The sequence below is a fragment of the Leucopleurus acutus genome, assembly GCF_964270905.1.
Source record: "Leucopleurus acutus genome assembly, chromosome: 20".
Taxonomy (NCBI): Eukaryota; Metazoa; Chordata; class Mammalia; order Artiodactyla; family Delphinidae; genus Leucopleurus; species Leucopleurus acutus.
Window position 1 is genome coordinate 38529411 of NC_139162.1, and position 12105 is coordinate 38541515.

At 40.5% G+C, this 12105-nt stretch overlaps 1 protein-coding gene across 1 annotated transcript; it reads right to left on the reverse strand.

The window, feature by feature from the left end:
• Positions 1-2728: 2728 nt before the first annotated feature.
• Positions 2729-10043, reverse strand: UQCRFS1 (ubiquinol-cytochrome c reductase, Rieske iron-sulfur polypeptide 1). The gene is made up of 2 exons (XM_082862807.1): positions 9789-10043; positions 2729-5981 (listed from the first exon to the last, which is right to left on the reverse strand). The coding sequence occupies exons 1-2, from the start codon at positions 10000-10002 to the stop codon at positions 5371-5373; spliced, it is 825 nt and encodes a 274-aa protein (XP_082718933.1). The 5' UTR covers positions 10003-10043; the 3' UTR covers positions 2729-5370.
• Positions 10044-12105: the final 2062 nt, after the last annotated feature.

Here is a 12105-nt window from a genome sequence, read left to right on the forward strand (position 1 = left end):
TGTTTGCCCTTTTAAAACTGTATGAAAAACCTATTACTTATACACTTTCATTTCTTACCTTTGCAAATATTCTATTCAGATTAAGAATTTCAAAAGCCAGATGACTGTAAGCTTTTGCAGTCAAATTGGCTCAAGTTTAGGATAACAGCTACAAAAAATATCAAGTGTAGTTTATTAAATTTGGGATTTTCAGTTCACTGACAGACCAGTCTTGTGTTGATTGTTATGGAGAAATTGTTACAAAGATATTGCTGAAGCCGTTCACAAAATTAATTTTAATTTTGTGCTCGAATTGGAGATTTCCAATCTATAATAATCTTTTTTTTTAACATCTTTATTGGGGTGTAATTGCTTTACAATGGTGTGTTAGTTTCTGCTTTATAACAAAGTGAATCAGTTATACATATACATATGTTCCCATATCTCTATAATAATCTTTTTATAAGCATTTACATAAGCAAACACTTGAATAGTCTTTCTTTTGTGTTGTATTTAGGTCTCCTTTAAGTAGCTAAAGTAGAAACCATCTTAACCTCGCACTCCTGGCAGGACTATGTTTAGGACAATTTTAACCCCAATAAGTAGTGCTATTAAAAGAGAGAAAATAGCCTGCAATCCTTCCTACCTCAAAGAATTCATCAATTCACCATTTGATAGTATTCTTCCTCTCTAAGCAAAATGTTCCCTTCCTAAATCCCAGGATGGAAAGTGAATAAGAGATGAAATGGTATAAAGTAATGAAATGATGTCAACTGCATTTAAAAGTGTTGAAAATATGTGGGAAGAGATTAAAAGAATATAGGTGACAACAAGCAAGTTGTGTTACAGGAGCAAAGGGTTTACTGATGGTACGCACGCAAGTAGGACCTTAATAGAGGTTCCACGTTAAGGAGTTTTGAAGTCATCTCTTGACCTACATTAATGCATTCATCCATAAAGAAACACTGAGGGGGTATTATTTTTCAGATGAGGAAGGGAAGCACAAAAAGATTAAGTGATTTATGTCAGATCACACACCTAGGAAACAGCAAAGCCAAGATTTGAACCCAGGAACCATGCCCATACTCTTCCCATAACTATATGCAGGATGGTTTTTTAGGGGACAGGAATGGAGGAAATAGGAAAGACCTGTTTGGAATCTTGCTGCAGTAGACCAGGCAAGAACTGACAAGGAACTGGTATAGTGCTTAAATCTAAGACTTTTTCAATTAAATATATATATATATATGAAGGTCATCAGAAATACAGGCTCTGGACTCAAGACTCCCTGGGTTAAAATAAAACATACCAGCTCTCTGACTGTAGACAAGGGACTTCTATGTGCCTGTTTCTCTACAATCTAGGAATAGCAACATTACCTACCTGATAGAATTTTTTGAGTTTTAAATGAGATCATATACATACACTCAGCCTAGTGACTAGGAGTCAGTGCTCTAAAAGTTTGCCGTTATTTTTAGAATGCTACAGATTGCAGAGACAGTAATGGATCTGTTTTATTAAGAGACACAATTAGCAGGGTTTGGGTGTTAATTGTAATGGAAAAGGAGGCAAGAGAGGCTAGAGGTTTTAAGCTTGCCAACTGCTATGAAGATGGCTTTGGAGAAAGACAGGATTTCCTTTCCTTTTGGACATTTTGAGTTTTAGGTGTTAATGCAACATCCATGCACAGGTGCCAACTAAGCAGTTGAACATGAGTATGGAGTTCAGAGAAGTGAGCTAGGGGAGTCATTAGCAAATACTGATGAGAGTGTGTTAGAACAGTGGGCCGAGGATATCATCCTGAAAAACATGGACATTTATTTTGGGTTAATATACAAAATGCAATGATATTCGAATGACATGAAAATACAGAAAATGACAGTTTCAGCACTGTGAGAATGAAGAATGATTTCTGACATTCAGATAATAGTATGTTCCCATTGTTTAGAATGAGTACTAATTGCACATTTTTATCCCAAGCCACAGATATCAAATAAGGACTCAGACTGAGTCAAAGACAGCTGTATTTTCCAAAGGTATGCTCAGAAAGACCATGGTAAATTTGGTGTTATCTCTAACGAACATTTAAAAAAAACACTCTTTCCTATGATCACTCTTTTAAGAGCATAAGGCATGGATCTCAAGATTGTCCCAATTCCCAGTATAAAGAACTGTTATGTTAATGATCTCATGTCAGGGTGCCAACTGGTCAGGTTTCCTTCATTTTTCTTAAGTCATTTCTCCCTAATATCTAGGATTTTATTTCAGCAAAATAATCAAAAAGCTATCATAGGGCTGCTCTATCTACCCATTTAGCAAAGTAGTATCAAGTAATTTTACCTGTCCAGGCACTTGTGGAACAAAGCCTTCTTTTAAAAACTAAATGGGATACTGGGGTTTAAGTTTATCATCAGTCAAAATATCATGAAAGACATAAGCAGTCCACCAAATACAGCAATTCCAGCACAGAACACCTATGATGCACCTTGTGATCAGCAAACTTCCTATTTTTGTCCTCCACTGCCATGTAGCCTCTAATGCAGTAGTCTTTTGGCATTTCAAATAGGAAAATACTAACTACTGAGGTATCATTTCAGGGTGGGAGGAAATATGTTATTTCTCTACAGAAAAGTGGTGCTGTTGACATTTTTGGCAGCACAATTTTATTTTCAGTGTGTGGACCTGTGCTCCCTCAACTGAACATATTGCATTCCTCTCACCCCACCCCACAAACACCCCCAATACCAAAAGCACCCTCCAATCATTGTGACAATCAAATGATGGCCACAAATGCCCCATAGAGCAGCAGTGCTGCCCCTGGTTGAACACTATTGTTATGAAACGATGGCTCTGTTGATTACAATAATGCTACCTCTGAGTTTGGATCTCTTTATCATAAAACCAAATACTGCAAACACAACAAATGCTTATCTAAGAAAACCAATTCCCATTATTATGGGAGTAGGATTAAGGGGCTCATAAAATCTTAGTTGGAAGGACTCTAAGAGAACAACTGTCCTAAGGAGATTAAGTGACAGGTCCATGTTTCCATGTTCAGGAAATGGCAAAGCCAGAAAATCCTAAATTATTGTCTAGTACTTCTTCCACTACACAATGCCCCCAACTCACGAAACTAACAACTAGCAACTAACTCCTGGATATACTGGAAGCTCAGCAGGCTTCAATTATGTACAAAAAAAATTACTTGTTGACATAGGATGACAAAGGAACAGTCACACAGATTTGCTGATTCTAAGGACTGATGCAATGCCTCAAGGTCTCTACTCCAGGTTTAATTCACCTTCAAATTAAAAGTTGAAACTTTATCATCCCACTAAGTTCCTCCAAGTAATAATTTTATGAATGTAAAATATATGCCAGCAAAGTTCCTATATTAGTATATCCTGAAGAAGTTAATAGCTCCTGGTGCCATTTTAAAAAAGAAAACAGGGCTTTCCTGGTGGCGCAGAGTCCGCCTGCCGATGCAGGGGACATGGGTTCGTGCACCGGTCCGGAAAGATCCCACATGCCGCGGAGCGGCTATGCCCGTGAGCCATGGCCGCTGGTCCTGTGCATCCAGAGCCTGTGCTCTGCAACGGGAGAGGCCACAACAGTGAGAGGGCCGCGTACCACACACAAAAAAAGAAAACAGCCTCAAAATTCGGCAGCTTTTACTAGATGTATTGGTGTAGTATTAAACAATATGTTGTGGGCAATTGGCACCATTAAAAAGCAGCATGAGTAGAGAAAAAAGTGTAGGATGATTTTCCATGAATATTAGAAAAACAGAATCTTCACCACAACGATAAACAAGCAAAATATCCAACAAATATATACCGACTTCTCTTGGCCTCATGATAAAATCAGGGGGAAAAAACTTCATGTGAGATGATCCAAATATTAACACCAAATACTACAAAATATATTGCTCAGACATAATGATACAATTTCTCTACTTTTAAACAATACAAACATTTCCATGGTAATCTACATATGCACAAAAGATCAGAAAGCCCTCCATTTAAAAGAGAACATGTCAAAAGGTAGTAAGTTACCAATGTTTGGCATTTTTTGGTCTCATATTTATACCTAAATACTTGAACCTAAATGTCATTATATGGAGACCTAGAACAAAATATTAAGTGCCCCATTTATCATACCTGCTAATTTTCTTTCTAGAATGGTGAAAATGAACCAAAGATTAGTATCTGCTCATAAGCCTGGAAACTGACATTTTTCTTTTTTGATACACTTAGCTACTGATTTTAAGGACTAGAACCCTGGAAGGCCAGTTCCCTTTGGAAGACCTAATCACTGAATCTCATTTGCTATTTTACAAATGCACATGTGATCACAAGGTGCACCCAGGGAAGTACTTTACTAATGCACCTCCAAATGGAAAAGACAAGACAAATATATCAAGATGGCTGTGATTCTCAGCAAAGGGTAAAGCCCACTCCCAGTTTCCAGGGAGAATATCAGACCTTGGTCTTGTTTCACCTGTGTAACTGGAGGCACGAGGCAGAAAGAAGAGGGTGTTAATTCTGGTATGTCTCCCTACGCCCACCCTCACTTCACAGTGAAAAGTGGTGACTGCAAATCCAACTGGAAGAAACACCTCAAAATGTAATCATCAAAGAAACAAAACCAGCAGGATCATCTTCACACAAAGATAGTATTAAATTTCAGATGCACTACCCCCTTTCTTCTTCTTGATAGGATGGATGCAGGAGCTTTGGGAGACATGAATACCCACACCAGATGAAGGAAATAACAGAGGAGCACTCCCCTTTTGGAAAGCTTCCCTCAGATAATATCCTATGCCACTGCCTCTTAAAACTGAAGAATTCTAAGTTACTCCCATAAATGATGAATAAAATTTCTTGGCCCGTCATACAGGGGGGAGTGGAGGGGTATCCCACACATAGCCAGGTGTGCAAAATAAAGGAAACTTGGATACTATTGTTTCTGCCAATGCCAAAAAACATCTCCCAGGTCTTGGAGACAACCAGCTAATTCTACCTCATCCTAACCATGAGCTCTCTAGAATCTCTGTCCCTGACACAAAGAAGGTAAATAAACAAGAAAGTCAATTATAGATTTCACAAATATCTTGTACACCGGTCTGTAATTTTTAATTAGAATCAACTATCAAAGACACTGCACCTTTGAAGTCTTTGAGCATAACAATGTTTAACAGTGGCTTTATTAGGTGAATGCTTGAAAGTATTCAACATTAAATTCAATTTATTTCACATGTTTGCAAACAGATCATTAGCAATTCTTAACTATTTCAAACCAACTAATTCGAAGTACAGAAGGCTTGTTTTCAAATAACTCTTCTGAGGTGACACGAAGACTGAAAGAAGCCTATAACTTGAGTCCTGGCCTCTAGCCAACAACTACTATATCATCACTGGTGAACTCATATGAGGGAACTTCTAGGTTGAGAGGTGCAGGCCCCTTCCTGATCCTGCCAGATGCATCATAGTGTGACCCATGGCAAGGGCAGTAATAACCACCAAAATCTCCTGCATTTGCAATGGGTACACAACCAAGATGAGTGCAAACACCTATCAAGATAACCCATTCAGGTTTCTTTACTCGTTCTAAATCATGCTGTGGGTCCCTCAACTGGGACACTTCAACTGCAGATTCCTGGTCAATTTCCTTCTTGGTTCTATGGCGCACAAACAGGGGTTTGCCTCTCCATTTGAAAGCCATGTTCTTGCCCTCTGGAATATCGGATAACTTGATTTCGATTTTCGACATGGCCAACACATCAGCAGAAGCACTCATGCTGGAAACAAACTGAGAGATGACATTCTTGGCAGCATACGCAACACCCACAGTAGTTGTTGCAGTTATCAAATAGGAGAAACCTCTTCTAGCCTCACTGCTCTCTTTTGAAGACTTTGTACTATCTAACACTTCAGCACGACGATAGTCAGAGAAGTCAGGCACTTTGATGTCCGTATGGGAATAACGAACAGAAGCAGGGACTGCAAGATAAACAGAAGGTTAAAAAACACAATTAGATAAGGACTCTGAAAGGGGTATACATCAGGAAATGGACCTTTATGGATTCACGAGCAAAAATCAAATTATAAAAATGTGAAATATGGCACTCACTGGTCTCAGAAATGGTCAAGTTGGCAATGCCAGCATATAAAATACTGAAAACAAAATGAAGTCAACCACTACCTATCATAATAGGTATAATTGTGTTCCTCCTGATTGAACACTGCGATTCAGAATTCATAACAATTCAGTGTATCAAGTTAAAAAAGTTAAATAGTACTGTAAACAGCAATATTTTAAGTCCCCCAAAATTCAATCTAAGACATAGTATCACCCATATTTTCTGGATTAGAAGAGACCCTAAAACTCATCTAGTCCACTCATTAAATTGATGTGTGATCATCTTATTAAACCAAATGTCTAACTTTATTTTCCTGTCTACCTGCTCTCTGAAAGAACTGCTAAAAATTCATAAAACACTAATTATAAGATAATAAACATTCTGTAAACAGTATAACTTTAGTTGCAGAAAACTTAATTTCTATTCTAGATTTTGGGGTATAAATTCAAGTAAAACCACCAATGGGCAGAAAAGGATATCCTTATCAGGATACGGAGCTATCAAAATCAAATGAAATCTCCAAAAGAACCAATTATTTCAATTTAATATAAAAAAAAGAGCAAATTTTTCATGTATCCGGCTCTTCAGTGAAGGGCAAAACATCTATAAGAGTAGGGGCATTATCTTTCTTTTTTTACTGCTCAGGATCTCTCAACTGGGACACTACCGCTGCAGGCCATAAAAAGGCCAGATGTTTACATCAAATGAATATTAAATAAACAAATAATTACTGTTTATGCAGTATTCTGGATGCAAGCAGTTTATTTTTTGAAAAAACAGGTATGTCCTTCTGTCCCATACCATTTTTAACTGTCTGACAAAAAATTAACTTACCGTATCACTTTTAAGTATGTTTCAGGAAGTAAATCTCTTTGTAAACTCTATACTCATTTAAGGAAATCTGCTACAGGTTTCCTTTTTAGAAAAGGGACACTAAAAATTCCTTACTTTTAGAAAATGTTTCCAAAAGAAATATGCACTTTTAAAATGCATTTTCATATAAATTGCAATTCTACTTGACCTACTAGGCTGTCTCATCCTAACATACTTCCTTGAACAAACATTACAATAATACATTTCACATGGTTCTCAAGGTCAGTAATTTTATGGAAACCTTTAAGTATTCACAGACAATGGTGAAACCTATCAAAAGCACTCTATGTACTTTTCTAACTCAACATTTTCTGTAGGGGACCAGGACACAAGTAGTCACTACTTGAGATCCACAACTATGGCAAAGTGACATATCACATATTACCCTACTAATCACTTTCCCTTAGCACTGTCTGGGATTACACAGTAAAGATGTGTATCATACTTAAAAGATGAAGAAACCAAAGTTCATACTTCTACATTAAAAGCCCTATTTACAACCCTTCCACACAAGGAAATGTACAGGGACGCTAAATAGAATGGCTTTGTCACAGGGACACTAAATAGAATGGCTTTGTCACTATCATCCAGAGATTTGGTGGCAAAAGAAATCCAGTTGTCTATTCCCATTCTATCTAGTAGGTTGCACTTTATACTGAGCTCCACCATCAAGAACATAAACTGCCATATTGCAAAAATCATTCTCTAAATAATCTATATAAATTGTATTAGGTGTGACTTAGTAGCAAAAATCCTAGCTAGATTTAGCTCTAGACTAAAATAAAATCAGACACTTATAGAAACATCATCTAGAAATGGAGAAAACTTAAGGCATTATAACAAAACAGGGTTTTTTGATTTGTTTTGTTTTGTTTAAGGTGAGCTCTAATGTGTCCCAACTCAGGGATCTTCTCCTGACCCAACCACCCCTTCCCACATCCTCTACTAACCATCTTTCCACAAACCATCTATACAGGAGATTTTAATATGAATTTAAGCTTCAAGCTGAAGGCATGATTGCAGAAAAGAGGTTTGCCTTATGGGTCTACTTTACCACTTCTTGGAGAAGTCAGGTAAGCCCCTGATTTTTAGAAGAAACTCTTTAGCTATTTGACAAATTCCAAGACACTTTTCACCTTTGTTACTGAAATTTTCTCCTCCCTTAGTGTTTCTCACCTCAAGGTCCAAAGAACTGGCTTGGGCAACTTCTCTAAAACCCACTGGTGCCTGCTAAAAAAAACTGCCACTTTATTCATTCACAAATACTCTGCACCAACTATATGCAAAACCTGAGATTGTGGAAGACAGAAAAATAAAGGAGATATTCTCTACACATTGAAGCTCAAGGTCAGAGGAATCACCAATAAATGCAATACAGAGTGGAAAGTGTTATGTGCTATAAAATGTAAAGGAATCAGCAAATGTAAATTTTTATTGACCTGATCCTGAGTTGAGATTGAAAGGATGGGTAAGACTTGGAAATGTGGAAAACTGAGTGGGAGGACCATTTAAAGTAAAGAGAAAAGGGTGAATGAAGGCAGAATAAAGAAGCTGGGGGCAACCTGGTGTAGGGCAAAGGTCACCAATACAACTGTCAATGAGGCCAGGCAGGTAGCACAATGAATCAAGTAGACCTGATGAGGGCTGTGATGAACTGGAAAAGCACTTGTTCCGACCAAGGGTGCAGCCAATGCACAACACACTAGACATGGAACTAAAGCCCAGTGCTGCCAACTTTCAACATTTCCAGAGATGACAGAAATAGTCTGTTTTTTAAAACTATGCAAGTTGGGCAGACCTCAGGCACCTGGCTCACAAGCTGCCAATTCAGGATCTCCAAACAGCATAAAAAGAAAAACAGAAAACAAGGCACCAAAGATAAACTAGGCTCTGCTGACAGAGGGTGTAAAACACACTCCTGGTGAGAGCTTATGGCTAAATCAGTCTTTCAAATCCACGCACTATCACGTACACAACGTGTATCTTGTAGTCCGTTTTCTCATCTGTAAAATGGGAGTATCATCAATCTCTGCCGGCTGCTCTTCTTGAGAATGAAATTCATTACGGTGTGAAAACCCTTTGGCCCAGTGCCTGAAAACACTGCTGATACTCTGCAGCATAGTCTACACTATAAACGACCTCGCGGCTCGTTTCTTTTTCTTCGGATCTGCGGTGGTGACATGGAAGGACACTAAAGGATGGGAGGTAGCGAGCGGGACAACTTTTCAAATATTAAAAGCAATTCCTATTTTTTGAGAATTTATAAAGTGCCCCCAGAATGTGTTAATGGCTTAACGTATACTTCTTCCATCTGAACCTTACGATATAACCTACGAAATTGGTATAATAATTAATCCATTTCACTGGTGAGGGAACACGTTTAGGAATTTGCCCAAAGGCAAACGACCTGTAAGCAGCAAAATCTCTTGTCAGACTTTGCTAGAAGCAGTCAGGCTCCAGAATTCTTGAACTTGACCGACGAAGTAGAAAAATTAGCCTGTGGTTGGGAAGCCTATACACAGCCACAGAGGCCCAGAATGTCAGAGATGGAGGTCACGTGAGACCCCCCAACGGAGCAGCGCCCCCGCACAGGTAAGGACACCGAGGCCCGGGGAGGTAGAGGCCTGCTCAAGGTCGACCCATCCAGGCAGGCAACCCCATCCACAAACAGAGCTCCGCTCCATCTTCCGGCAGACCCCCCGCCCTTCTCGGCTGCTCCCTGGGTCCAGGGCCGGAGGGAGCAAGAAAAGAGGGACCCCCTCAACCCCCGGTCGTTCCCCTCAGCCCGGCTCACCATTGAGGCCCACGGAAGCGACCAAAGGCCGGGCCGCGGCCTGGCCACTCAGCGACTCCCGGCACAGAAAGGACCGCTTCACATCCAGTATTGGCGACTCCGAAGTGGCGGGCACCGCGGCCTGCACCAGGGGCCGCAGCGCGCCCGCCACGCCGCGGGACGTGGCCGACAGGACGGGCGCAAAAGGGCCCGAGCGAACGGCGACCGAAAACATGGCGGCGGCAGCTCCAAAAGCTAAGCCGGTCACAGGGACGACCAACCTCCCGCGGCGCAGGCGCGAAAGGCGCCGCACCCGTGACGTCAGCGCTCAGGCAGAAGAGGAGCCCCGCCCACACACAGGGCGGGGCGAGCCTGGAGTGCCGCAGAGTCAGAGGCGATGCGAGACCGGCAGGTAGGAGACCGTGCGGCCACCTGTGTTAGCCCCGGGTGTCTAGCGGCCTCAATTCAGGGATCTGCCCCAAGAAAGGGGGCAATGGAGGCCCCCAGGAATGTCCCATGGATCGATTTTGCGTCCGTTGGGGGCAAAAGTCTCATTTATGGGAACCTAGGGATAAAAATAAGTTATCATAATAGTTTAAATAGGGATAATAATAATTCTTAACATGTTTGCAAATGTTTATATATATACCCAACCATATGTGTAAAATATGGTTGGGTATACATAGAAAACCCAGAGCAGAACTTAATATGTAGTAATTACTCTGTGTTTACTATAATGATTATTATCGTTATCTAACTAAAACCTTAAAAGCATTTTTAAAAGTCCAGAGACTTATGTGCAAAGCTTAATAATGATGATGATGATGGTGGCTTATGTTTATTAAGCGTTTACTATGTATAAGATTTTGTGCTTTACCTTCATTCTTTCATTTATAATCAAGATCCCTATAGCTACTATTTTACCAGTGAGGAAACAGAGGTTTAGAGGAATTATGTGCCCAGGACAGGATAACCCAGTAAGCTCTAAAGTGGGGAAATCTGTCTTCTTAGTCTGTGCTCTTACCTATTGTCACAGTTTCCCTAAGTGAGATTTCAGGGAATGCAGAGATACATCCCTAAATCAGTTTCTATCACATGGTGAGAATGTTATTCCCTTTTTACTTCTCTTTAAATTCTTCTGATTACACCAATGAGAAAGTCCCAGTTTGGTGTTAGTATATCTTTAATTCTTCTCAAGACTTACTAAATCTCTCCTTTAACAGAATAGGTCTTAAATTCAAAGCCGTTAGGTAGTTGAATCTAGAGAGGATTTAATAATAGTTTATTTTCGTGGTATACATTTTCTAACCATACTGATTTTCCAAAGACTGTAGTGAGATAAAGTTTTTTTTACATTTATTTAGTCAAAAGTGAGTTAATTTGGGCTTCCCTGGTGGCGCAGTAGTTGAGAGTCTGCCTGCCAATGCAGGGGACGCGGGCTCGTGCCCCGGTCTGGGAAGATCCCACATGCCGCGCACCTGGGCCCGTGAGCCATGGCCGCTGAGCCTGTGCATCCGGAGCCTGTGCTTCACAACTGGAGAGGCCACAACAGCGAGAGGCCCGCGTACCACCAAAAAAAAAAAAAAAGTGAGTTAATTTAAATATTAAGTAAATATTAATACAAGCAGTGCACAGATTTGGCAGGGTTGTGATGGTGGTGGGTGTATGAACCAATGAAGTTTCTCCGTGTGCTTGCATGGGCTCTGTGACCTAGGCAAGTTTCCTAACCCCTCTATGCCTCAGTTTCCTCACCTAAAATGGAGATGGTGATGATACCGTCTGTGAGGAATAAATGTATTAACATGTATAAAGCACCCAAGGGGCCTTGTACATACTAAGCTCCGGGTGAGGGTTTGCTGGTATTGTTTTTATCTGACATATCATCTACCTACTCTGAGAAGCCTTCATTTGATTCCTGATGACTCAATGATATTCCTCTCTAGGTCCACAGCACACTGACCACTTCTGCCTGGACCCTCCTCAGGGCCTAGGTCTTGGCCTTGCTTATTGCCCCAGGGACTGTGTTGTACTCTCAAGATTGGAACTGGCCTCCTCAGGGGCCACCCTGGCTCGGCTAGCCACAGGGCGGGCACTGGGTTCACCCCAGCAACAACCCGAATGATAAAAGCAGACCCTCCCAGAGAAGCTAGTACACGCCATGCATAGTTGGAGTGCTTTACATAAAATAACACACTTAATATCACAATATCCCTCTGAGGTGTGTAAGAGTAAGTGAAGGATGAATGGTGAAAAAAGGAAGGAGCTTCATAAGGTGAGCGGAGTAGGAATTGTTATCACTAGACTCTCAGGGTTCAATCCCAGTTCTGCTATTCACAAG